At 40.0% G+C, this 27,742-nt stretch overlaps 1 protein-coding gene and 1 long non-coding RNA gene across 2 annotated transcripts in view; one reads left to right on the forward strand and one right to left on the reverse strand.

Moving 5' to 3' along the window:
- Window positions 1-228: 228 nt before the first annotated feature.
- LOC146768703 (uncharacterized) lies at window positions 229-18,867 on the forward strand. The gene is made up of 2 exons (XR_014955080.1): window positions 229-13,244; window positions 14,272-18,867. It is a non-coding gene; the product is annotated as an uncharacterized LOC146768703 (long non-coding RNA).
- The window catches only part of COG6 (component of oligomeric golgi complex 6), a 54,406-nt gene continuing 45,146 nt past the window's right edge, over window positions 18,483-27,742 (reverse strand). Inside the window, exons 17-19 of the mRNA XM_021526614.4 lie at window positions 26,900-26,953; window positions 24,400-24,479; window positions 18,483-20,919 (exon numbers count right to left, since the gene is read on the reverse strand). Of these exons, the coding sequence (XP_021382289.3) occupies window positions 20,772-20,919; window positions 24,400-24,479; window positions 26,900-26,953 (282 nt within the window). The 3' untranslated portion in view covers window positions 18,483-20,771. The remainder of the gene's footprint in view (window positions 20,920-24,399; window positions 24,480-26,899; window positions 26,954-27,742) is intronic.

The following is a 27,742-nucleotide window of genomic DNA, read 5'->3' on the forward strand; positions in this document are numbered from 1 at the left end:
CTTAGTTTGCCCTCCTGTCAATCCATCAGCAGCAATTCCTTTTAGATAATAACACACAAATTGTCTGTGCAGCTCAGCTGCTGCTCTGCCTCTGTGAGAATCTGCTGGGACCAAGCTTGAAATCAGCAAGCTAATGAGCTGTAAGAGCAAAGGAGAAGGGGGAGAGGAGAGAGGGAGTGGGCAGAGGGACAGAGGGAGGTAAGTCTGGATCTTCAGACTTACCTCCAGAGCAGTTCCTGCCCAAGCTCCACTGGGACTTAGGTACTCACCTAAGCTGTACCTACAGTGTCCCAGCTCTGGAGCCATAAACGGGGGCATCCATGGTGGCAGCACAGCAGCTTGGTAAGAGTAGGCAAGGCTGAGAAAAGAGGCAAAGCACCCTCAGTACCTGCTTGTAGCCACATCCTGCCAAGGTCTGCCTTAGGTCTGCCTCTCCCTACAGCCTTTTTTTACCTCTTCAGACCATCACTTTGTATTTAAGTGCCTCACTGGAGTTCCATTCTAAAGCAGATGTGACTATGCATATATATATATATCTCTGTGTGATACATACAGACACCCTCCAGGATGAATTAGAATGAGCAGTAGTGATGCAGCCTTTGACAAGCAGTTTTGTGCCCAGTCCCACCTCTGTCATGAGCAGACGATTTTTGTGACATTAAATGTTTGCAAAATGTTATCTTGGGGTCCCAGCAGTGATGGTCCCCCATAAAATGACAGCAGCTCCCCAGGAGGCACTGGGGCATCACCTGAGTGCAAGCCCTGCTGTCTGTATAAGGAACACCTGCTTTTGGAGATCATCCCCCCCATTTTTGCAGGCAGCACAAAAGAAACACAGAGTTTGTTGCTTTCTCAGCTTCATAACAAAGCTATCCAGTTCTAAAATTATCAGAGTGAAATGGAGGATTGCTTAATGTGTGTGTGGGTGTTAATGGAGAGAGAACCGCTCTTATAACTGCCTTAAAAGCTATTTCATAAAATAGTTTCATTGTCAGAGACTTTAAACATACAGGATTAATATCTTAACTGACTGTGCCTCATTTTGTATTATCTCAAAGACAAATTTATAAGATGATACACACTATTTAATCTTTATAATGCTTGCATCTGTAACTGCCATGCTTTGGGAGAATTTTACCATCATTGTTACTTTGGGAAACATATTAACTTGCTATAAACAACTAAAAATAAATTAATCACATTCACAAATGTGTTAAGGAGTTAGCTACTATGTATAAACTGCCAAAAGCAACCTGAAATCTATATGAAATGAAGCAAATATTGCTTAGAGATATTAAATAATGCATGTATAAATCAGCTTAATTTAAAGCATCATTGAAACTACTAATGCTTTTTGACTTGTAACATAAGATTGTGTGTTTTATTAAAATTATTTTACTGAAAATGCTTAGATTTAAAAGAAGTTACAATTATTTTATGGATTTTCTATTTGTTGAAATTTCATTTTAAGGATTTGAATTGGTTTTATAGAACATTTATCGATTCTAATAGGTAACCACAATGTGCTAAGAAGAAAAAGTAAAAAATGCTGATTATAGGATGCCTTAAACCACAATATTTTTCAGAAATGTCTCATGCCTGTTAATTTTCTATGCACATCATAGGAATTCCTTGGCTTCTCCAAGCAGAGTTCTCACAGTATGGGTTGCTTGAGGGTAAGGAAACCTTTTCTGTGAATGGACAGAGAAAGCTGTCAGCTTGTTTAGTCTCGCAAATCAAAGACAGAGAGTAGATACATTTGTTACCTGTGAATGTATTAGAGTAAAATTCCAAAAAGTTCTTTCATTGAGTGGAAAATATTGGCAAAGAAATAAATAGGAGCATGTTGAGAAGATGCGAATTGACAGACCTGTGCAGCCCATAGATCCTGTTTCTGATGTAGTGACACCTAAGGAAGAGTACAAAAATGTATCCCTGCTAAGCTATCCCCAGCACCCCTCAAACATTTTGAAATATTATGGAAATCAAGAACATTATCACAAAGCTCTGAGATAAAAGAGGGAATGTGATGCCCCAGTTTTCTGAGAAAGGAGATGTATCCTCATCTTCATAGTTCATCACAGCACCAGACACATCTTTACTTTTTCTTGGCAGCAGTTCTCCAGAGCCTCAAAGGGAAGAGCAGTCACTTTTCTGGTCTGAAAGAGCTGGGTGGTTATACAGGAAATGCATCAACATTCCTGACAGTAGGAGATGAACAAAGAGGGGGAAGATGCAGCAGGACTGGGATTGATGCATGCCCTGAGTTTTATTAGCTGTACAGTATTTGAGACACTGGATTACTGGTAAATATGGTGTCAGAAGAAGTCATGCCCTTGCTGCAGACACAACTCATCATTTCCATGCCTTGGTACCCTTTGTTGCACAGACTCATCCCTCCCTGTGTGAAACAGACACTGCTCCATCACTGCTGCCTTCTGACTTTTTGGGGAATGGCCTCCAAACCAATTTTCTCTACTTAAGTTTAGACACCAAAAAGGTGCAGCTGATTCATGATTGCAGCTGTACACTCCATGAGAAGGAGACTCACTTCCAGGAAACTGTGGTTAATTTGGGAGTTTCATTCTCTTTCTTGACTGTTGGGATGTTAAGGCAATTACACCCCTAATTTACCAGCTGCTCTTGGTGTGTTAATTGTAATGAGGGTGACTCAGGCAGTGTAAGATTAAAGGTGTTATCAGCTATCAATCATGTGTCACTTTGGTGGCAACTTTTGTAGCTGAAATGGATTCATCCACACAATGACTTATGTTTCAGGCTGCTCTAAAAACTGGCTTGCTGAGGGTCTGCTTAGACCTCACGTTGCCACATTGCTCCCTCTCCTCTATCCACTTCGGGCAAGGCCTTAGCCTCAGTGAGCAAGCTGTTTTGTCTGCTAGTCCTGTTTTGGATCCTAGTCCCATCCCTGTAAATGAACAGCAATTAATTGCTGGAAATTATTTCCAATTACAGAATTGTTGCATTGCAGTTGCCTCAGGTTTGATTCTTTTTCTCTTTATCATAACACGATGGTTTTGTTGCACCAAGAGTGCTTTGCAAAGTAGCTTTTAGGTGACCACAACCTTTCATGCCTGAAGCTCTCAACAATTTGAAGACCACATTGTCTGAATAATACAAAAAGGGCAGAGAAGAAGAAGAAGAAGAAGAAGGAAATTATTCACCTTTTCATAGGTGAATAATAGCCTTCTAAATGGTCTTCCAACTTTCTGTCTTTTACCTCTGGGTTCGTATGTATTGGTGTTGTCTAAGCCTTGCTTTGAACTCGCAGACTTTCTTTACAGACTACACCAACTCAAACACAGAAGACTCAGAAATCTGAGCTATTGTGGAAGGCCAAGGCAAGAGATTTGGAAGGTAATCAAGGAACTGGCACACTAAGGGATAGTTGAGGTTAGACACTGATAGCAGCAATAGCCACCCTCGTCTAAAAATACCTTGTGAGATTACATTGAGCCCGAGGCCCCTGTGTGAGAGCTATTGCCATATGAAAACAATGCCTGTGGCTTTCAAAGCAAGTGTATTTATTGTTTTGCAAAAACCTTCATCTAAAGAACTTTTCTATCTTCTCCTGTTGCCTCATGCTCTCGACTCCCATCATGTTTTTGTTCTTTCCACTGTATAATGTTTATCTTCCTTTGCAAAAATAGAAGTCAGACGGGAAACCATCTTTTCTGGGCATTCCCACAGTCCATATTTGCATTTTTGAGCAGTATCTCAATAGCACAATGTTCTCCAGATAACCTGAAATCACAGGGGTTATGCAGGTAGTAATCACAATACCATGCACAACTGTGGCTGACTATTCTGAGCAAAAATCAACAGTGCAAATACAAAACAGACTGACTGAAAATACAAAAGTTAGGTAGCAACTTTACCCCAACAAATATATGCAGTCCTGGCTCCTATAATTTGCAGGGTAAAGGACAGTCATAGAATCACAGAATCATAGAATGGACTGTTTGGAAGTGACCTTAAAGATCATTTAATTCCAATCCCCCTGCCATAGGTTCCATCCAATCTGGTCTTGAACACCTTCAGGGAAGGAGGACCCAGAATTTCACTGAGCAAATTGTTGCAGTGTCTCACTGCCCTCACTGTAAAGAATATTTTCCTAAAATCTAAACCTACTCACTTTCAATTTGAAACCATTCCCCCTTGTCCTGTCACTAATTACTAAATGCTTTTGTGAACAGTCTCCTTCCCTTCTTGTAAGATCCCTCAAGGTACTGAAAGGTCACAATTAGGTCCCCCCAATGCCTTCTTTTTTTCCAGGATAATCAAAGTCTCTCAGCTTTCCCCATAGGAGAGGTGCTCCATTCCTCTAATCATCTTCATGGCCCTCCTCTGGATCTGCTCCAAGAGGTCCCTCCTGTGCTGGGCGCCCCAGGACTGGATGCAGCATTCCAGGGGGGTTCTCATGAGAGCAGAGGGGTAGAATTCCCTCCCTCACCCTGCTGCCCACACTGCTTTGGATGCAGCCCAGGACATGTCTGGCTTTTTGGGCTGGGAGTGCACATTGCTGGGTCCTGTCCAGCACCCCAAGTCCTTCCGGGCAGGGCTGCTCTTGATCTGCCCATCCCCCAGCCTGTGTGGATACTGGAGGTTGCCCCAAGTCAGGTGCAGCATCTTGCACTTGGCCTTGTTGAACCTCATGATATTCCCCATGGCCCCCAAGGGTTGTCCAGGTCCTTCTGGATGGCATCCCATCCTCCAGCGTGTCAACTTTACCAGTCATCTTGATACCACCTGCAAATTTGTTGAGGCTGCACTCAATAATGACATCCTGGGGTGGGGATCTCTTTTTCTGTTGTCCAACCACAGTGAATTTCAGGCTATATGTTACAGTCCTTGGGTAAAAGGAGAGAAAGACATCAGTTTCCAAGAAAGTCTTTAATCTGAAAATTCTTCAAAAGTCTCAGAAAACCTTCATGTAATCTGACAAATTGCAGCACCTCCCGAGGGTTCACTCAACTTGAAACATTTCATTTTCTTTTATTTTTTTTTTTATTTATCCTCAGTCATGATGTGAAAAGGTGATAAAAGTGCCTCTCCTCCCTTTGCTGAAATGAAAGGTATCCAGTTTGTTCAGTGCTGATGTTCTGACAAGTCAAATAGTAGGGAAAAAGGAATTGAGAAGTTTTTCTTTGTTTGTTTGTCAGATTTTTTTTCTACCTGCATGAGGGCTGGGATGCATTTAAAAAGACACCATCAACTTGAGATGGTAGGAATGCTCCAGAAGGATTCAGTGGTGAGGGGACTTGTTGCTGGGGCCAGCCTGGCCCTTGGTGGGTCTTAATTAACACAGGCAGATGGAAGATTTCTGTAGGAGAGAAAGATGGTAACACAGGCGTCTTCCACAAAACAGGAGTCAAGTGTTTTTTACAACCTCTGGCTTATGTCCAGCCTTTAACCTCCCAAATTCCTGCAGATTCAGTGTGTGGAGATCAGCAATGCCTGGCTCTGGCTGAGACTTGGATAGCTTTTTTGGACAACTTTGCTCAGCACCACTGATGCCTGCAAAAATCCCTACCTCAAGGTTTTCAACTGGAACCACTCTTTCCTGGTGTCTCTTTTTTTTTTTTTTGTAAATTAGAACTAAGCAAACAGCCGCCAAAACAGATTTAAAGGAGCCCCAATATAAACAGGAACATTTTGCTGCTGTTTTCACTTGTCTGGACCAAACACAGCTGCTTGTTGAACTGGGTAAATAGGGAGCAGGGTAGTATTACACTTCACATCTTTATCAGGGTTCAAGGCAAACCTTTCCCTCCTTTCTTTTCCTATGTTGTGCATATTTTTGAGTTCTTTTTATAAGTCAATTTTATTTTAAGTTTCAGTTTGGGTTTCTGGAAAATGAACTAGCTGTAGCTGATTGTGAAATTACTCTCTAGCAAAAGGTAAACAGGAATCATGCAGAAATACTGACAATGGGAAGAGGAAAGTCTGTTTTTTAAAAGATTGTCCTTTGGTTACTGATTATGTGCTTGCATGTTTTAACATTTTCTCTGTTACAAATAAACTGGAGTTGCAAATATTCTGTCCTGGACCAGATCTAAAGTTGAGCTGACTCCCCTCCTGCTTACAATTGTCCAGGAGAAGGGCCAAGCAGGGTGGTCAGGATTTCATGAAGGGGAGTGGTAAGAGATCCACCTTCACACCAGGCCCCAGCTCCATTATGGGCTGGAGATTTTCTACACATGAAGTATATTATGTCTTGCAAAAGACATATATTTGAATAAACAAAGTTTATTCACCACAACAAACTTCTGATATTCACCTTGCACGTGGTTCAATGGTGGTTCAAAACCTATGTTTCTGATTCCCAGATGTTGACTATACACAACAGGAAAATGCTTCTCTTGCTCACTTATGATTTTCCCACCATATAACATCAGTGGATGTATTTACTCGATTTACATACTCTGACATTACAGCACAACCATTCAAAGGAAAAAGTACTTACAGAATAGCATTACATGCCAAATTAAATCATGTTTCTCAGGTACTAGATACCAAGAGATGGTCCCTGGCTGTAACTGCTCACAGTTTGGGTAGACAAGGCTAAAGACCAGGGAGCATATTGTTTAAAAAATTACAGATTGAGCAGCCCTCATAAACCATAGGGGAAGACTGGGTAAAAGCAGAAACTGGTTTTATTCACAAGTATCCTTTTGTGTGCAACAAATTTTCTCCTTAACACACAGCAGGTCCATTTTGTAACAGTTTGCAGGGGTGCCCTATTTCCTTTCTGGATTATTTTCATTATCACTACAACCCACAATGAGTTGCAGCAGGGCGAAACTATGAATCAGTTCTCCTTTCTTGCAATTTTTATCTAACAAGATAGTTTGGTGTAGAAGGAGACCCATTTGCATCACATCTTCGCTCTGCCTTCTGCTGCTGAGCACTTCAGTGTCTCAGTCTCACCTGAGCCCTCTGAAATTTTGTTGACTCCTATTAACTCTGCCATCCTCTGAGCATCCATCCTCCCCAAAAGGCCATGCTCCTGCTCGTCTTTCTTCTCTCTGCATGGTGCTACTCCTGCTGCTTAATGATCTCTAGCAATAAACAGGAAAGGCAGAAGAGTGCAGGAAATGCCCTCCCAGATCGGATCAGATCAATGTCTGTGTGTCCTGGCTCTCTGGGCACAGCACACAAGCCTAGGTGCAATTACAGGATTAGGGAGGTTAGAGGAGGCATCCTGGCTCATTTTCTTTAGATTCTGTTTATTGATTTATTGTTCATGACTTTGCTTTCTCCAGTCCCTTTGCTTTTTATGGTAGTGTCATCTCCACAACCTCCAGTGGCAACAAGTTCCTGAATTTCTCTATTTGCCATGTAAAGTTTTTCTTGCTACTCTCTGTTACAATTTCATTTGTATTTCATTGAGTGCCCACACTTCTACTGATGGATGAGGTGAACAATAGCTTTTCATTTCCCTTACAGTCCCTTTCATATTTTGTAAGCTTCTGTCATATCCTTCCTCAGCCTTCTCTTCTCCAAATCGAGGCAATCCAGCCTTTTCAGTTTCTCTTCATATGCAGTTTTCTCATCATTTTAATTGCTATTCCCTATAACTGTTTTTTATTCTACTGTATCCCCCTTCTGATGTAGAGAACACACACCCATCTGCATGAGATCCAAGGGTGCTCCAAGGTTTTACAGGATGGCTGAATCCACAGGTATAAGATGTAGGGTCTATCTATTAAAAACAAACAAACCAACAAACCAAACCAAACCAAAACAAAAATCCCCACCAAAACAAGTACAGACACCCTGAGAAGGTCATCAATATTCTAAAATGTCTGTAAGTAAAAGCAGTGCTGAACAAGAAATAGAAAAGCCACTGAAAAATGAAGATGCAGCCTAAAGAGTACAGGAAGAACGTGGTGCTTAGAGCAATTAGGGATTTGATGTTGAGGCCTTAGGGAAAGCACTACTTGGCACAGTGCCATGTGGTAAAGAAATGCCAGGCAGCTCTGGGGGGCAAGGAGACAAGAGATAGAAAACAGGAGAAACGGCTTGAGAATGCTGGATGTGGGAAGAGGGGGAAATTAAATTAAAACCTTCTCTTCTAGGTTTTGTGACTGTTAGAAGAAGCAAACAAACAAATCAAACAAACAAACAGAAATAAAACAAAGGAAAAGGCTAAAAAAGAAATCCCCTTTTCTAGAGGATACACCTTAATGGTCTTCAAAATAAATAAGTTGGAGGAAAACCCACCCTGAACCTGATTTTTCACAATGAAATGTCTCTGACTGAAAATAGTAACAACTGAGAGCAGAGCTACTTAAATTTAAATTACCAGAGGGGAAATTCCCAGTGCAAATGTCTGTGAGTTATGAAAGCAATCCAATTAGTCACAAGTGACTAGGACTAAGGATTAAAATCAACCACCATGGAGAAGGCTGAGAGATACAATCTGCAGTTTGTGATAGAAGATGATGCTCCTGGAAAAGGGCACAAAGGCAAGGAGACTTCACAAGGGAAGGGAGGTAAAAGAGGGAAACTGCATTAGCAGCAAAAGAAGAGTGTCAAAGTGACAAGATAAAGAGAGTCGGATGATTCTGATATAGAAAAGGTAAGGGCAGAAGAAGAGAATAGGAAAAGGGTGTAGCATGTAAAATAAACCTTCACTTATTAGGTAAGAGATCTTAAGTATTTATAAGGACAACCTAGGCAAGGGTAAATATCTGCACTATCTCTACCCCCATTCCCCATCTCTACTCCCCATGACCAGCTTAACAATGTCTTTATAGGATGAACCAACAGTATAAGGGGCTGGAGAAAGTCAGTTCTGTCTCTAATGTACAAGAAACAATTATTTAGACAGCAGACACTGCTCTCAGTGAAAAATTTCATCTGGGTAGTTGGAACATGAAAAAATAATCTCTTTCAATAAATATGGACAGCAGCAAAAATATAAACAAAGCCTTAAAGCTGCAATTACTTTGGGTGAATTCTTAGGCAGGGCCAAAACTGTGGTTCTGTAGGTGCTTATAACCCTGGAATTGCCCTCCACAGGCACGTACCCATGCTTTAGACCTGAGCTACCTTCTGAATAATTTGATGCAGGCTGCTTGTTCTGGCTTTAGGACCTCATTTAGTATTTAAGTAGGCAACTATTCTTACCACTTTACAACCTCATAGTCTCTGCTAAATGGTGTTTCAGATGAGGGCAGAGATCTGGCATCATCTACAACATTGCTGGAGAAGCAGAGTAAGAAGGGCAGGTAAGCAATTTTAATCTCCTGCTGCAAGCAGACACATATGGATGCACGAGGAGGGCTGGGCAGAGCCTCCTCCTTGCCTTTCTCCTGCACCCTATAGCTGGATAACAAGGAGAGAGGAAAAATTCAGATTAGAGTGTCAGCATCAGGGGAATAAAATAGCTGCTTATTTGGAGCTGTGGTTTTGGATGTGAAAAACCAGCAGAGAAGCCCACTCCTCATATGTGTGTGTGTTCAGGCTCCTCCCACCCTGCCAGGACCAGAGCCTGTTCTTAACTCCTGTCGAGTGTTTGCAACACCCAGGGTGGGGGAACTGAAGCACAGAGATTGACTTCCCCACCAGTGGTGACAACAGGAAAGAAACCCAGATTTCCTGTTTTGCTGTTTGCACTGCAAACCTCTCCCTTGCTTGTCCCCCTGCTCCAAGCAAACCGCTCCACATCATCAGCTAACAATGGCATCAGGGTTGCTGGAGCTCAGGCAGGGCAGTTTCCATCTGTTCCTCTCACTTCCCTTTCTCTTCCCACAGAGCTCACTGGAAAGCAGAAAGGGTCACACTGGCAGAGTGCATCCCTACTGCCTCTCCCCAGCATCCTCCAAGGCTCTCCAGAGTCCCTCTATCCACAGGGACAGGGGACAGGCACAGACCCTCCTGTCTCCATCACCTGCAGGCTGCATCATACAGCCTGTGGCACTGCAAATGGGAACAAGGATTGGGCCAGCTGTGGGGCTTGGCAGCTTATGGAAAGGTGAAAGTGACTCTGGTGTTTTCTAAATGAAGGGGGTTTTCTTTCTCTGTGCCTGGCATGTGAACGTCTGCAATAGACTGTACTGATGTTTCTGACACAGATGGGCCTGTCTGAACTGTCATTACCTGAAACCTGAAAAGTCTTTATTCTTGCCTGCCATTTCCTGCACATGGCAGGATCCTTCACTCCAGAGTGATCGCTAGCTCCGTGTTAATTTTCTCCTCTCTGTTTCGTTGCTCAGTGAGTACCCTCTGATCTTGCCGCTCACTCCCCCTCCCCAGAAATACCTTTCCCTCCTTCCCTGTGTCCTGGCAGCCTCTGCACATTCCCCTCCCCATCACTCAGGCTGCAACCACCTCCTTTATCTGAGCTTGCCAGACTTTCCTCTGCCTTTCACTCTGCCATCAAGGTCTAGAGCAGCTTCCTGTCATGTTTTCTGGGCCACGTGTATCTTAATTTCTGCCTTAAGTAATCTCTGCCTCTCATGAGCATTTTCCATGCATGTCTTTCTGCAAACCCTATCTTTCCTTGCTCACATCCCTCACACTTCCTCTGATTCTAGGGAATCTCTTCTTTGTTGACTTGTGATTTTAGGGTTTCCCATTCTCAGGAGCTGGGATCTACAGGCGAGGAGATACAAAGTGCCAAACGAAACTGCTTTTCACCTTCTCTGACTGAAGTATTAAGCTAACTCTTGCTCTGTTGCATTCAAAGTGTACACTGCACACGTTGTTTTCTCCTGCTTTCTTTCTCCATCAGGGTTTTTGGACCAAAACCTGCTTTTAATCATTGCTGCAGTTAAGACTTTTCACAAGAAATCAGCCACAGACAACACATTTAACAGCTTGAGTCTAAAATAAAAATGTGTATATAGGAGAGTCATAAAGGATTTGCAAATGTTCTGTATTATGTCTTGAAACTGGAAAGAATGGGCATCTTATAAAAATGTGGATCTAAATTCACAGCACTCCATGTATTTCCACTTGCATAGCAAAAATCTGGACATACTGTGAAGATTGAGCTTTAAATATGTGGACTATTGAAAAGCATGGTTTAGAAAACAGATAAATGGAAAATAAGTCTGCTGGGGAATTTCCATGTTCTGTGCCCTTTTAACAACAAGCAGCATCAATATCCAAGTTACAGATTACCATTAAATTTGTCTCTTTTTCCTTTTAGGAGGGAATAAAATTGCAGTGAATATATTCATTTTAATCTATTAAATCTGAGGTTAATGGGAGATTCTCCGAAAGTGTAAACATTGGCCAATATATATGTATAAATTTTTGCTCATATTTTTATACACCAAAATGCAGAAAGGAACATTTTTTTCCTACTGGTTTGTTAAAATCTCACTGTCAGTGTTCTCCATGGAGAGATCTGGATTGGGAGTTTCCTCCAAGTACATTTGTTGGATTCAGCCCTTGACCAGAAGAATGTTATTTCTCTGTCTTCAGTTGCAGTCAGAAAAAAACTCATGTGTGATAGTACACTCTTAAAGGTTATTTCAAGATTGTACCTCTGCTGAGGGACCAAACTTCAAACCAACTGCAGCCTTTCATGTACCTGTGGGATGGAGGTCACAAGAACATACGTGTGCACATGTCCCCTCCCTTTGAATTCACCTGCTGCATTTGAAATATATACATGCACTAGGATTATTTGTGTGCTGAATTGTGTGTGGAAACTTCTACAAATATGGGAACTCAATGGAAAAACAAACTATGAAAAAATCAGGCAGTCAGTCCCATGCTTCACCTTTTGCCACTCCACCCACTTCAGTCACCTGCAACAGAGCTCTGAGCTAATTCTGGTTTCCACTTAGGCAACATTTGGAGCAACTTTTCTAGCCCAAGAACATCATGAGTACAGAAAATGTATCCAGGATAAGTGTCTGGGAAGCGAAAAACTTTCTGCTTCTGTAAATCTCAGTACCCAAACAGCACATTTTAAATCCACTGCATTTCTCCATCCAGAAAATCAGTAAAATCAATCTCAGAAATGCTGGTGCTGCTCAGGAATGTGTACTTGCTTACCTGGTGAGAAAATATGACATCAGGAGATGGGAGAAATAAATGCCTACTAAATCATGTAAAGTCATCTCTGCTCAGGAGTGTGGGGTTTGCACTGGCTGTTGAGTTTTCAGATGGAGGAGATAGAGGCAATTAGGGGGTCTCAGCCTCAATTTTGCTGTACAAACTCCTCTTGCTGTGGCTGCAGTCAGGGAAGCACCTGTGGAATGAGGAGTGTGGAGCAGCAGGCTGTTCATGAGCTGGGCTCCAGGCTGGCAGTGGCAGAGCTTAGGTCTCATGACATCCCAGACGTGCTGAGGAGGATATTGCTCAAAAATATCTGGGAAAGGTTGCAGCCTACACATTCTGTCCGGAAAAATACAGACAGGAGTGTGTGTATGCACCTGGCTGGGTAAGTGCCCATTCAATTATTTTGTTTCTGCTGGGTTTGTGGCATTTAAGGGTATTTTAGGCCATGCTGGAATCTCTAGTTACTTAAAGCTATGCCAACCCAAACAAGCTCAGTTTCCAGTTTGCAGATAGCTGTCTCCAAACTGGGCACCACTGTGGTGTCTGTGGGTGGAGATAAGCAATTCCAAAGCAAGTTAATCTCTTCTGAAGCAATTTTCTCGACCTGATCAGAAAAGCATCACTGAGCACCCAGTCCTGTGCTCCTGACATCAGTGTGAGCCAAGCCCTCAATAAGAGGTGTCTTTGGGCCACAAGCACCTGTTGGACTCCAAGTTAAGTACATGTTTACATTCCCATGAAGTCACTTCATATGCTGAAGTTTTGCAGAGTTGATCCAAAGTTCAATCGTGTAATGGGTGTGTGGGGAGGTAACTGCAAAGACTTACAATAGAAAGTTAGAAAAAAAAAAAGTAACTTGCTCTCCACATAACACCCTTATATTATTTATCCCCACAATTAATTTACAAATCTACCTGACACATGCAATTTTTATTTTCAGCTGTTTTACTTGTGGCCTCTTTAGCTGTTTTGTTTCCTAAAGTTAGCCTGAGTAAATATTTCACTTTGTCCTCTAAGTCACTGCATGCCATTGTGTAACCTAATAAAACCTTTTATTTCATTAGCACCAGTTTATCTAATGTTCCAGACTCATTGAGAGTGGATTTCCAAGAAGAAAAAGGAAGAACATGTTCACAACCACAGACACATCCTCACCTGTTTATGAAAGACAACACAGGCTCTGCAGGACAGAAAAAATACCGGTAAAAAATACCACATCTCACCTTTCTGCAATTTTCTCAGTGCATATCAATTCCCCGAAGTAAAAGACACATCATTCACTCAGTGTTTACATAAAAATGTAAGCCTGAACGTAAGGTCGCTATTTTCCTCTGCTCAGTAGGGATTACTGGAAAAGATTCTGCACTTGCCTGTGTGGAAATCACCTCTCTCCCTGGGCTCTGCCTCAGCAATCAGAGGGGTGGGAAGTGTTCCTTCTAAAAGTCCATGTTCTTATTCTGGGGGCCCCAGAGCAGAACACAGTACTCCAGGAAGGATTTCACAAGAGCAAATTAGAGGTGCACAATCAACTCACCCTCCTGGCCTTGCTTCTTTTGATGCAGCTCTGGGTATGGTTGGCAGTTTTCAGTCCTTTTTGTCATTCTGGGTATAGAAACATAAAACTCAAAGAACTTTCAAAACTGATCTAATTTAATTAGAAAGTTGACGTAGCATTATCACTACTGTGATATTCCTGACTGCTGCCAAGAAGGCCTGGGGAAGGGGATTGACAGAAATTTGTGTATTTTATAAAATAACCAAATAGTGCATGAGCGTGTTAAAGTAGAAATTATTACTGAAACCAAAGGGAGCACAGCAAGGATAGAGCATCCTCAGATTCAGAGCCCTTTCCTCATGAAAGTGCTGGCAAGCTGATCCTGGTATTTGCTTGGGTTGCTGTCCTGGAAGCCCCCCACATCAGCTCTGCCTTGCAGCGTTAGCAGGGCTGCTGTGAGAAGACATCCAGTCTGCTGTCCTGGGGTGGGCTGGAGCACCAGATCTGAGGCACAGATCTGGTGAGCCTTTCTCTCTGAGCTACAGCTGGGGATGGATCTTCACACAGATAAAGTTTTGCTCCCACAGTATTTAGGTATGAGGCAACAGGACCACCAGATCCAAAGGCGGAAGGTTGAGCTTGCCACTCAGATTTCTGACTGCAAGGCTGCTGAAGTGAAGGCTTTTTTCACCTACAAAAATCAAGCAGCTTGGTAATTCTCCTCTTCTTTTCAGCGGAGAAGGAGATGGACAGCCCTATCCCAAGCTGTGAGTTGCACTCAGGACAGAGGTAGTGGAGGCAGCAGAGGAACTGTTCTTTGTGTACCGGGGCAAGTCTCTCCTGCTGAAGTAGGTAGGTGTCCTCAGAGCAAGGTGGGGAAGGGCTGGAGAGGACAGATCTGCTCTACAATCTCTCCAGTGGGGCCCTGGGAGCTGGACATGTGACCAAGGTTTCTCACCTCTGTGTCCAGGAGATCTGAGGTCCTTTGAAACCACTGGATACAGTAATTCACAATTAGAAATGTTGCACTTGGACAGTTTCTACGACAGAGAGTACAAGGAAACTCAAGAAAATGGGATGATCATGTAAAACTGCTACAGACAATCAGGAAAAGACCATTAAGGACTTCTCCATAACTTGGTCCTTCTAAGGATCATTTTCTGAGACATTTCTATGGGAGAAGACGTTTAAGAGCTTAGCTAGTCTTTTAAAAGTCTTTCTCTTAAAATCATTCATAAATTCCTATTGAAAGCGTATGAGGCTGCCGGGCTACAAACAAGGACAACAAAACGCTAAGGAAAAAATGAAAAGATTATTATAATAAAACATATATCCTCTTCTGACTCTTACCCACTTCTGACTTTCTGATCTTTTAAGGTCAGCTGCAGATCCAAAGAATGATCTCATGTCCTGCCTCTACACCCTGGCACTGCTGCCAGGACCCCTCTCAGAGCCAAGACTCAACAGAACTTCAGCCCCATGCTCTGCCCCTGCAAAACTTTCCCTCACCCAGTGAATGGTGCATGGCTGGCCAGGGACTGGCACAGGATGCACCCAGACAGCTCAATTTTCTTCCCTTTTCACTTTCTCTGTGACTCCTGGAATGTGTTTGCACAGGGTGGAAAAAATGCAGAGAGGAGAGAAAACCAGCCAGGAACATCACCCACACTGCTAGCGCTCAGCTCTGGGGTTGGTAGCTTGTGCCAGCACTAATAGCCAAAAACGTTGGAGGAGACCCTGATGGCTGTAGCAGGTGAAGCACAGAATAGATTAATTTTCTGGGGTAATTGTTTATTTTTTAATTAATAAAAAATAAAAATGTATAATCTGCACAAACTCAGTTTACACAGGCTTGCAGTGAGGGCAAAATCTGTTTTGTTCAGAAAACTGGCTTGCAATGAGTACAAAATTTTTCACAAACTATCAAACCCATCTTTTCCTTACCATTTTCATTAATGGGCATCTTTTATCCTGTCCTAAGAAACAGCAACCAGACTAATTAGTTTAACAAGTACAACAAATGCATTTATTGACAAAAAAGAACCCTTTGAAATATACATTACATTCACAGAGGATTAAATTACACCCTATTATCCATTTTCCATAAAATAAAGATTACTTTGATAAATCACAACTAATGTTATCTTTGGCTGATAAGAACTCAGAACTTATTTGTGTGGCTTCTATAAATAGTGTGTTCTGATTTTTTTCCTCCCTAAAATAGTCAATGATACAGTCTGCCAGGCATTTTCCTGCAATTTGACAATGCCACATCTGTGAACTAGGCAGCAAGTGAAAGCTTCGTTGTCTGAATATGAAACATGCAACAGTCTCTTTCTTTTCTGCCAGGTCCTCTGCAGTAATCTATCAAACACCTTTCAGCCATATCTTGTTCCACCAAGGTTTCCTTATTACTAAAGCAAGCCAGTCAAAACAAACTTTTGTTAAGAGCAAAGCCTTTGTGGTTCATCTTTCCATTGTATGCAAAGTTGCTGTGACAACTGTAGCATGAGGGGGTCATACCCTAATTCAGACCTTAATGCACACAAGATATGTATAGTAATGTACAAAAGTGTGCATTTTCAGGTGTAAAGGGCTCCTCTGTGCTTTTCTTTTCCTTAGCTTTGCACCAGTGGATTCTGCAGATTGCTGGAGATCTACCAGCACCATCTCTGGGTGGATAAACAGGTAGATGAGGACCAAGCCAGGAACAATGTCCTGTGTTTAGTTCAGACTACATCAGCTCTGCACAAAGTGCCTCTTTACTAAAGGCTGAAGATAGTTAGGATATTGGAAAAGGATCATTGTGTGCCAAGAGGTTCACCCAGCTTTTGAGCATTTGGTAACAACGTACACCAGGCATGGACATCCCCCTGGATCACAGCTTGGCCGCCTCGCTGGAGAACCAACAGCTGAGCACAACACAGCACATGAGCACCTATAAAAATTTCCAAGGATTTTGATTCTGAAAAAGTGAAGCTGACTTCTACTGTGTAGTGGATTGCCAGAGAGATCTGCCCTGCCACATGAATGGCATTGCCTCTCCTACCCCTCAGGACAAACATCTGAGTTCAAGTTATATTAATTTCCCATTTTAAAAACTTTCAAGAAACACATTTGCTCTGTGTTCAACTACTGCTTTGTATGTACTGGCTGACTCAAAGCATCTCATTTTAATCTAAATATTCAAGGGTTAGCATTTGTGCAGCAGTTGCTAGATTGGCTTGAAATAAAGTTTGCAAAATTCTCAAGACTGGTAGGGAAAAGATGGAGCAGTTCTGGAAATCTTTACCAAGTAAATTCAGTATGTGAGTTGAGTTACATGATTTTTGGAAATCCTCTGAACTTCTCAAGCATAACATCAATTAAACATCCATTTGCAGCATCTAACCTTAGCCGGGCTGTTTTGGATGGGTGTTCTCATCATAAGCAAATGTCTCTTTTCCCATATTTTCCCTCAGAAGCAGGTGGCAGTGGATTTCAAATAAACCCACACCCATGTCTATGTTCCTTTCTGGAGGGTGTGTTTTGCTCATGGAAATATGTCTAACCTCTTTGTTTAATTTTCAAAATTTTGTAAGTGTCCCACCCCCTGGGTTGTCCACAAAGTGATTCAGCAAGGCAAGTAAAGGGATCAAAGAACAGTTACATTTTTTTAAACAAATGGAAAAGTTTAGCAGTTCTGAAAGTATTTTCCCTCAACACATATTTCAAAACATTAATAAAAATAATTACAGCTGAGTCTAACAGACAAAATGCAGGGCTAGAGTCATAAATCTTAGCGAACAGGGAGGAGCACTTGAAATGCTGCAAAACAAATAGATTATCACCTTTCCAAACCCCTGCAAGTTTCTCTTTTCCTGTAACAGAAAACAAAAAATCACCATGTCTGGGTTGCTGCTTGCTTGTTGTAATTAAAACAACTTTTATATTTTATTTCCTCAGTGGTGTGAATATTTATAAAGCAGGAAGGAGGAAATTGTACACGTAGGAGTGAACACATAGGAATTGCCACCAGCACAGATCAACCACCTTGGGTCCAGCCCAAGCCCAACTCCGTGTCTTGCTGCTCACTGGATACTCCGTGGGTGACAGAAGTCCTGGGAACCCGATTGTATTTCAGGGACTCATGTATTGGAAACAAAGATAAGGTCCAGATGTAACACAGGAAGATCCAGACCTTGGAGGTCTCAGAGACCCCTTACGTACATGCCACAGGGCCACACTCCTCCTTGCTTATTCCATTTCCTGCCCCCCATATTTTGCACTGATTTATGCACAGCTGCTGAACTCAAAAGAGAAGAAACAGACCTGCCCCATCTCTTACTACACAACAGTCAGAGGGCTGGGTGTTCGCCAGGAAGATGGGATATGTTGATTCCAAACTCCTTTGGCCCAGAACCCAGCTCTCCCACTTCCCAGGAAAGTGCTCTTTGTACCAGACAACACATCTGTTCTCAGAACGGGGCTGTCAGCATGTCACATGCAGTGAGTGCTGCCTGCTGTGGGCAGTGAGCAAACCCCTCTCTCCTCCCACCTTCCCCAGTCACGGCCCAGCACAGAGAGGGGACTTGCTCTCTCCAGGAAAAGCCATGTGCCTCCAGGAAAAGTGATAAGGCCCAACAGCAGAAGGGCTGACTGACTCAGCCCAGCCACAGGAGCATCTCTTCAGACATGGGATGCTCAAGTCAGAGCTGCAGGAACTGGTCTGGAAATGGGCCAGCTACTGACACCCAGACTCATTTCATTTACTGCAATGCTTATGGATCCACTAGCTGATCAGGGAACTGCAACATCAAGGTTCCTAGTGAGGAAGTCCTGGGAATTTGTAAAATAAAAGGGTCAGAAAAACCAAGATGGAAAAGGCAGGTCATAATCTAATCACATTTTCCTTCCTACTCACAGCAAGGCAAGGAAGAGAAAATAACAACATGGAAGACAAGAGTCAGTAACTCAAATATTTTTATTTATGTCCTTTCTTATTTATGACCATTGGTCATTAGCTTTAATTGCACAGATCAAAATTAGCTATTGACTTTAATTCTCCTAAACTACAACTTCTATAGCTTTTGTATTTTTACTAAGAGAAGACAAAATCATTAGTAAGTCTCTACAAGGAATCAAACATTGGAAGCAACTCCTCATGCAAGCTACTGATTATTGGAGACTGATGTTGAGCATTATTTCAGGAAAAAGTTCACTCTTATGAGTATGCTCATCTCAAGCTAATTTATAGTCCTTTCACAACTGATGTAATTGTCATATATTAGATAATAATTACAGGCATATTAAGCAATATTAACATTATTAAACAACAATGAACAGCCGCCTGAAGGTATACTATGGCAAGGCAAAATCTGAGTAATAGAAAGAGACTTACCTGGTAATTTTCCATTAGAGCTTTTCTAAGCTTCTGGAATTTTTTGTCTTATAGGTCTAGAGATTTTAAACAGAATAAATCTAACATTCATATTTACAGAAAGATTTATTCCTGGATGAAGAACTCCAGGGACACTTACACTTTCTATACCAACAAATTACTCCCATTTGGAAAAGGAGCTATTGCTTTATTGTGGCATTACCACAGAAGCTGCTTTCTGAGCGCACTGAATGCATTTTGTGCAATGAGTCTTCCAAGCGGCTAGAATGTATTGCTGCTGTTCTTTATGTCTTGCTCTTTTGCAAGCATACACTAAGCTGCAGACTTGGCTGCCACCAAGTATGTATTTTATATGTGGACTATTACTACTAATAAAAGTAAAATAAGTTATTCAATATGAATGACTGCTTTTCTCCCCCTTGATGTACATAAAATAAGCCACATATATTGTGAGACTAACCTCAGGCAACTGTAATAACTCTGGCACTCCTACAGTAACAAAGAGAAGAAAATCTTAAATGCTTCCAATGAAACAGTTTGCTTAAATTATCCTATAAAAACAAATGAACAAAGAAACCTGTTATTAGGTGTTATTAGAGCACCTGAAAAAAACCCAAGGTAGTCACAAATCCATTTTACTAACTTTTTGTTTCCTGAAGGTTTCTCTTTAATAGTACTTTCTTAAAGAATAACTATGTTTAAGGAATTTGCAGATAATTATTCCAAGACCCAACAGAGAACAAATATCCTACTTACTTATTTTCATCTTTTCCTGGAAGCAGAAGTCCCCTAAATCATAACTCTGTAATATCAGAGCTTCTACAGGGGGAAGCTTCAGCTTGCACCGAAGGAGGAAAGAAATGAAAGCTTCACTTACGGTTTTCTATGTATTAGGCTGGGACATCTAGACACCCCAGCTCTCCCACATAAATCCCAAGTCATGTAAACCATGAAAATCTCTTGATGGGTTATGAACTGAGTAAATACTTGTACTAGAGCAGATGGACTTTTTCTGTACATAAAAAACAAACAAAACAAAAATCACGTACATGTGAGGGAGGAATGGCCATACTTTTGTGCAAACCACTTTCCTAACCTACATTGTTACTGGTCCCAGCCTTAGGAGATAAGTATGCTTCAACTGATACAAGGATTCTTACTGAAAACAATTGCGCTAAACCAAAATCCTTCCAGTAAAACAGAATTATAAAAATAATTTAAAGAATTAACTTCCAGGTTATATACAAGTGTGTAATTCAAACATTTCTTTTCCTGACAGAAAACACCAGATAACAGATTGCAAAAAAACCACACAAATTTCCCCTCAAAGATTTAATCAACAGGATTTTCAAAAGAGCATCAAATACTCTGAAATGATTTATAAGCTGCAAAGTGATGCATGAGTCATTCAAAGCGTATCAGTTGTATTAAAATTTCAGTTATTGGTGTTTACTGATGGCAGGGTGAGACAAAGGGTGAGAGAACAGACAATAGAGCAAATAAAAATATTTGTGAGGTCATAACAGACAGGTTAAACCCGTAGTTCAAAGGATTATGTACAGCAAGGAAAAAAGCTTTTCTCCTTTTTCAAAGAGATTGCACATTGTCAAGGTCCACTTCCATCAGAGAAATACATTAAAATAATTTTCAAACTATATTCTATTTTCTGGCCTATTGAAAGTATTCAAAGACACAGGAAAGACTAGACTTCTGCCAAGCAGATTAAAGAAAACTGCATTCCTACATATCTTAACTATACAGTTACACATCCGAATTCAAAGCAGAAAAATAATTCAATGCAAATACTCAAGAAATACAGAATTATGGATTCTGATTAATTTGGGGGACGCAAGACTATGAAAGGAGTGCCTGAACTTGATGAGGAGATCTGTGTAGGATGGTTTCTGGATCTTTATATTCATTTGAAGGATCCATCACAGCTGCATATAACTCACTGTAAGCTCTGCAGACGAGTTCTGTTGACTGTTTTATTATCTGCTCTCTAAAAACCAAAACAAAATAACATAATTTGCAACTTGTAGGGAATATAACTGTACTACAAATAAGGAATTAAAGATATACATTAAAAATAAACATTAAAATTTTAAAAAAGAAGGCTCTTTCTTTTGTTGTATCATACACAGATAAATGCACATATGTGACCTGATAATCAAGACAGGAGCTTCTTTATTTCTACAGTCAAGCAAAAGCTAATAGAAGGATTTGATTTGCAGACATAAGTTTCCCACCTGCACTCGTCTGTATCTTTTAAAAGACTGATAAACTCAGTGATCTGTCTTCTACCTCCAGTGGCTTCTTATTGTGTTTGTAAATACATACTTTTTTTTCATCTATTAGTAAATATATTCTATTTGCTTTATCTTGACAGCAAGATACCATTATGATTCCATAATCAGACAAAAACTAGTGATAGTGGTCAGAGATTTAAAACACAACCTTTTACCAACAATGCTATGAAGTCTGTGTCCTATTATTTTTTCTGGCGATAAATGAGTAACAATGCAGACTGAATGCTAAATTTAACTGGAAAGCTTTTGAAGACAACCTAATAATTTTAATTTACATTGCCCATTGAATCAGTTTACTTTAATCATCATGGTGATGGTGCTTACAGTAGCAGATGAATTTTCATCTATTAGGAACAGCAGTTACAACTATTTTACTGCCAACCCCATGCAATGGGAACTCCAGCGGAAGCTGAAGAAACCAAGGTAACAACAAATCCAGATTCAGCCCTGCTGTAATATGCAGCAGAGAAACAAAGACAATGAAACTGAATCCACTAAAATCAGTGCTGAATTCACAGACTGTTGGGAATTGACAAGTTAAAGAAATTTCAAAGATCAAGTATAAAAATCCTAGTCTTTACAGGAAACATTAATGAACAGAAGCTATGAGAAAGCAGATTAGAAGACCAAACCCACATTTTGTTCTGACACAGTGTCCAGTTTTTTCTATATAGAGCAGCAACTGCCAGTACTACTAGGTTATTAGAACACCTGAAAAAAAGACTGCACTTATAATAGCAAATCTAAATCTATTATAAGGGAAATATATTCAGGGTGCTCAGGGAAGACAACTGTCTCTGACCTCAGCTTAGGATCACTAAGGTATTGTAACATGACAATCTTTTATGAAAGCATTGCACACTGAATTTGTGTAGAACTAATGCACCAAATGAATAAATAAAAGAAGTTTGTTAAAATATTCAGAGAATTGAACAGAATCACATGTGTTGTTCAATCAAATAATGTCAGTGCCATTAATCAGTACATTAGGATTTCAGTTGCCATAACAACGTGATACATTTATTACTAACACAAATGGCAGCACTTGCTAAAAATAGTAATTTCAGCATTCAGTTTCTGTGATCCAACACAAATGAAAAGAGCTTTTCAAGACCAACAAGCATATGAATACATAGTTTAATGCTTTTTAAATGAGTGAAGGAATTTGAAAGACAAGAACATGCACTGATAGTGTTGGAAGGATTCGCATTTGCAAAGCTTAAATGATATTGCCCATGAGTATATAATAAGCTGGTCCCTCATCAAAGCATGTGGTCTGATTCTGAGAAGCAAAGACCTCATAGGTTAGAGCTCTCAATTATCTGATCTCCAGCAAAATGTCTTCAAAACTGAAAATTCCAACTACTATAGCCAGGGATTAAAATTATAGCACTGGCTAAAAGTTTTGCTTGAATTTTGAGAACATTCAGAATTTTCAAGGCTTATTTACTACCAAAAATATTGACTATCCAAAAACAAGCATCACAAGCATCTCTGTAAATGAGTATTTTAATTTCAGAAGGATTGCTTGTGTTTAAAGCTAATTGCCTGAAGGCTAATGGGCTAACTGATTTGTTTTGTTTTCATTCTGAGCAGAACCTGACATACAGCATTTATTATATTAGGTTAATAAACTTCTGCATGTTAGCTGAGTTGAAGCAGCTATAGCAGTCATCCTTACACACCTTCCCTCTTACCTCTCAACTGTCCACTGCTGCAAGATGAAATGAATTCAGCTTAACATGTGCTGAGAGGTTTAAAAAGCTTATCAATGGGATAAGGCTAAGAGTGCCTACATAACTAGTTTATCTTGGTTCATCTGACAGAAGGATTGATTAAGTTCAAGTAATTTCACTGTGCCACTCATTATGGTAGCACAGAGTCTACCTCTTAAATTGTGTCTGTGTTAGTAATGGAAAGTTGAGGCTTTCAAAATACATTTACTGTCATTATGATTTTTAAATAGACCTACATTAAAGAAAATACATCAAGAGCTAAAATACAGGTTTAATGCCCTGACACTGAGAAGCAGGTGTGATGTTTCAATTACATTACTGGTCAAGCTACCCTGTTTCATCTGTACAGAGAGTAGAGCTCCCCCACTAAAGGGTCAGCTCTGCCAGCTGAGCTATGGCAATGGCAGCTGAAAACCACCAGCATTCCCTGTGCCCAGCCATGCTCCATGGTGACACACTGGAAGTCTCTGGATGAGGACAACCGGAGAAATGCAGCACAACAACCTGGGAACTGGACTAGCTGATCAATGTAGGTCCCTTCCAAATCAACTGTTCTATTTAATTCCCAACAATAATTATTTTTCCTTTGACACATAATTTTTTTAATTGCAAGATGCTCTACAACCCCACTGAGGACAAGCACTAGTAAAGAAACTCCAAATACTGTTGAATTATGTAAAATGTTATGTACTTGTCTGGGTTTCTGGTATATTCGGTTATCTGCATTCTTCACAAAAGTGTGAAAAATAATGTCAAAGAAAGTTTTTGATCCGTGCAACATATAATTCTCTGAGTTTAAGTACTACAGAAAGTCTTCATGTGGTTCACATTTAATTGGAAAGAAATTCGTGGCACTTTCCCTAGCCTTGGGGTTCAGTTATATTCAAAAAACAAGATAAGATATAAATAATAAAGTTCTTACTTCCATACTTCAAAGAATAAATCTCTAAAAAAATAAATTAGGTGAAAAGTAAAATAATCTCAGCAAAATATTCAATGAGACAGAATGCCAATATTCCACAGCAGAAGACAACAAAGGTGAAAATTCTAGAACTGACAAAGCAGTGGGGATAAAAGAAAACTTGGAGAATTATATATTTCACCTGTCTTTGGAATTACAAAATAGTTCTAAACCAATTTAAAACTAAGTTGGCAAAAAACTGCTGACACAGCAGAATACATTCAAAATGTAATTCACCTTGATGGTGTCTCTTAAATCAAAGGTAACTACTTCAGAAAGTTACAGAATTAGATACTCCTCGCTGTTTGTTCAAAAAGAGGAGAGTCAGTACACAACTGAATTGTGACCCAAAGGACAGGGCAAATATCATCACCACTGATAACTTGAATTCTCATAATGATTCACTAAAACCTAATCAAATTCATCTCTGTGATCATTATTCAGGCATAATAGAAAATCAGAGGCAAGGTACTTACTTCACAGTGGCACTCAGAAGGAAATTCAGCTGGGCCATTAACAGACTATCTGGAGCAGACAGATAGCGATCAAACTGAGCCTTCAAGAAGAGAATATGAGACCAACATATTAATGACTTGCTATTACACAAAACCAGGTAAAACCACAATTTCTGAAAACATCGCTGATTACATTAAAAGACATAACTTAATTGTCCAGAACAAATTATTTACTTCAGCACTTCTGCCACCAAAGTGTTGTTTCTGACTCTAAGAAATGTGAGTGGAGGACAAATAATGAGAATTCAGCTTCTATAATTATCCATCTAAGCTTCCTATGCATCTGCTGCAGGTATTTATACAACACTGAAGATCACAACAAGTCTATTCGATGCAGAGGGAATACAAGGCTGCTTCAGAGCTATCTACTATCTATTCTGTCCAAATTAGACATGTTGCTTGATTCTTTTTGCATGTTTCTTTTTACTTTTTGGCAAGGAGTCACTGCTTATGCTGGAAAAAATAAAGAGCAAATCCATCACTTCAGGCTTCTTGAACTGCTTCTAAGCCTACTTCTCTTTCTCACAAAATATAGTGATAAGAAGAGCAGTGCTTTGATTCTAAGAAAAATATAACTCCTGTCTTCGACAGTCAATCAGAAAAATTGTGGCTGCCCCATACCTGGCAGTGCTCATGGCCAGGCAGGATGGGGTCTTGAGCAACTTGGTCTAGTGGAAAGTACACCTGGTCCATGGCAGGAAGGTTGGAAGAAAATGGTCCTTAAGGTCTGTTCCAACCCAAACCATTCTGTGACTGTGTGATCAAATGGGTGACTACTGAGAAGATGAAACCAGGTCTTCTCACAGGTGAAAACACAAGGAATACTGAACACATATTACACTAAGAAGCATTTTAATTAGAAAGTGAGAGGAAAAATTCTTATGAGGAACATCATCAAACATTGAACAGATTATACAAAAAACCTGTATAATCTCCATCCTTGGAACTACTCACTAAGACGAGACCCTAAGTAAGTTTAACCAGTGATTGCAATCTTCCTGTTCATTCATTCACTAAATTAATATTATTAAGCTGGTAAATCCTAAAATCCCCATTTAGCCATCATTTAAAACACAGACCAAAATCAGTAATTATGTCAAAGTTCTTACAAATTAATTTTTGAGGGTTTTCTATCCTTGTTTAGAAAGCAAGGGAGCTTTTGCTGAGAGTGGTATGAACTTAAAAAGTATTGCATTTGTAATCATGTATGAACAACTTAAAAGCCTGGAACCTGGAAAGCTTTCAAGCATAAATGGGAAGCAGTGTATCTGCCTCTAAGTACTCCCCCCTGGTTTAAATCCTGAGAAGCCAATATATTAGGCTGGTAGATGGATTTATGTAGGTTTGATTTCAGCATACTTGGTTCCATTGTGGTTAAAGTGTGTTCACAGAAGATGTTAAGTAATGAAAAAAATAAAACAGCTGGATTCTTAACTATTCAAGGGAAATTATTATGTACCACTACAGATAACAGTGTTACTTATGTATAATTTAAAGAGAAGGTCTCCAAGCTGCAGCCTTTAAATTTCTTGTGAGTCTACAAGACTATGATAAATAAAAAATATTTTAAATGCAAAATTCCTAAGTTTTAATAAGAATGCATGCTGATCTGAGTAAACCACTGAGTGCTCTGTGCCAGAGTTCTGTTCATCCAACCAGCTTGGGAATTGCTGGTTTAAATCCTGAACAGAAAAAAATGGGTTACACATTGGGATGCATTCAACATACAAGTTTTTAAAAACCTTTTTAAATCCCCTTTTTCCTCCATGGTGGTGCACATACACTGCTGTATGAGCAGGCCTTTAGAGTTAAAACTTTTAGAATAAAGCTAAACTTGGCTAAGCAAGAAGAGTGAGAGATTATACATGATTGCCTACTGAACTGTGGTATTGCTATCTCTATGCAAAATAGCCTTCGCACACTCTAAGAAAAAATATCAGCTGATAATTTGCTTTAAAATATATTGTAGCTTTCAACTTAAAAAAAACATAACTGTGACATACACCCAGAATCTAACTTCTGAGTAAAGCTGAACTATTTGCATAAAATCAAAGCCTTAGGACTAAGATTATAAATTATAGCAGAACCTATATTTCAAAGCAAAGAGGCAAAAAAAGAAACTTCGGTGATTAAAACTAATTAAAGCTAAGTATTTGCTTTTAGCAATTTAAGATGACTCACGGGACAGCATTCTTGTAAGTAAAGATCTGCATCTCAAGGCTTAGAAAATAATATTCTACTACTAGCCCTTCAGAAATAATTTATGTATTTATTACTTCAAGTGGTCAAATTACTACAAAAGAAAATATTCCCAGATATGCAATTCAGCTATTCTTGAAGTGTAGGACTGATTAGATGAATATCTTCTACTACAGATGAATATCTTCTAATCACATAATTAACAGTATTCTTTACCATGTCACAGAATCACCACCATAATATGAAAGTTATAAATGCTTACCATTGCAACCTTCAGGGACACAGAATCCATACTTGACAAATTTGAAAGAGGACCCTAAGAATCAATAAGCAAACAAGAGGATAAAAAAGGTCATCCTAGCATATAGAAAAAGATAAATCATAAAGTCTACAATCGGTTCAGTAGTTAATTTTTATTTGGTCTTGCTACTGGATCTTAAATGTTTGGAAACTATCACCATTTCAGGACTGAAATGTTGTTAACAGCTCATTTGTATTCTACCATTCTCGTAAATTAAAAGCTGAGAATACGAATTTTTAATATGTCCTTTCAAAACCCTTTCTTCCTTCTTAAATAAAAGATGGCTTTATTTAATGGCTTACTCCATTACATAAAGCCAAAAATAGCCTTCCACAAGGTCTAGAATAAAAACTGAACTGCAAACCAGCTACATCCCTTCAGTAATCCAGACATAAGAGGCAACAACCTTGCTCTATCTGTTCTTGAACCATGAAGAATTCCAACCTTCTTCCCAGTAAACCTACTGTGTTGGTATGGCAGTACAATGCACAAATGCTGCTTAACGCCCTAGCACATTCTGCAACAACACCTCTGCAGCCACGCAGCTGTACAGGTAGAAATGAAAATTGCTACATCCTGTTAACAACCTGCCCTAGTCAACTTGAAATTGGTTTTAAAACAGGAGCTAGGCTTGTGACTAGAAAATCAAGTTGAGTTATTAATCAGATTATTTATACATTTATTTATTCATCTTTATACATAAAAATCTGTTTAGTTTAGGCACTTTATGCAAAATTATTAGCTGACGAAACAACATAAAGCTCTCCAACAGAGTTCTGCTTTCTCCACAAAACACTGTTTTTC

This window comes from Lonchura striata, chromosome 1, assembly GCF_050655825.1.
Source record: "Lonchura striata isolate lonStrDom1 chromosome 1, ASM5065582v1, whole genome shotgun sequence".
Taxonomy (NCBI): domain Eukaryota; kingdom Metazoa; phylum Chordata; class Aves; order Passeriformes; family Estrildidae; genus Lonchura; species Lonchura striata.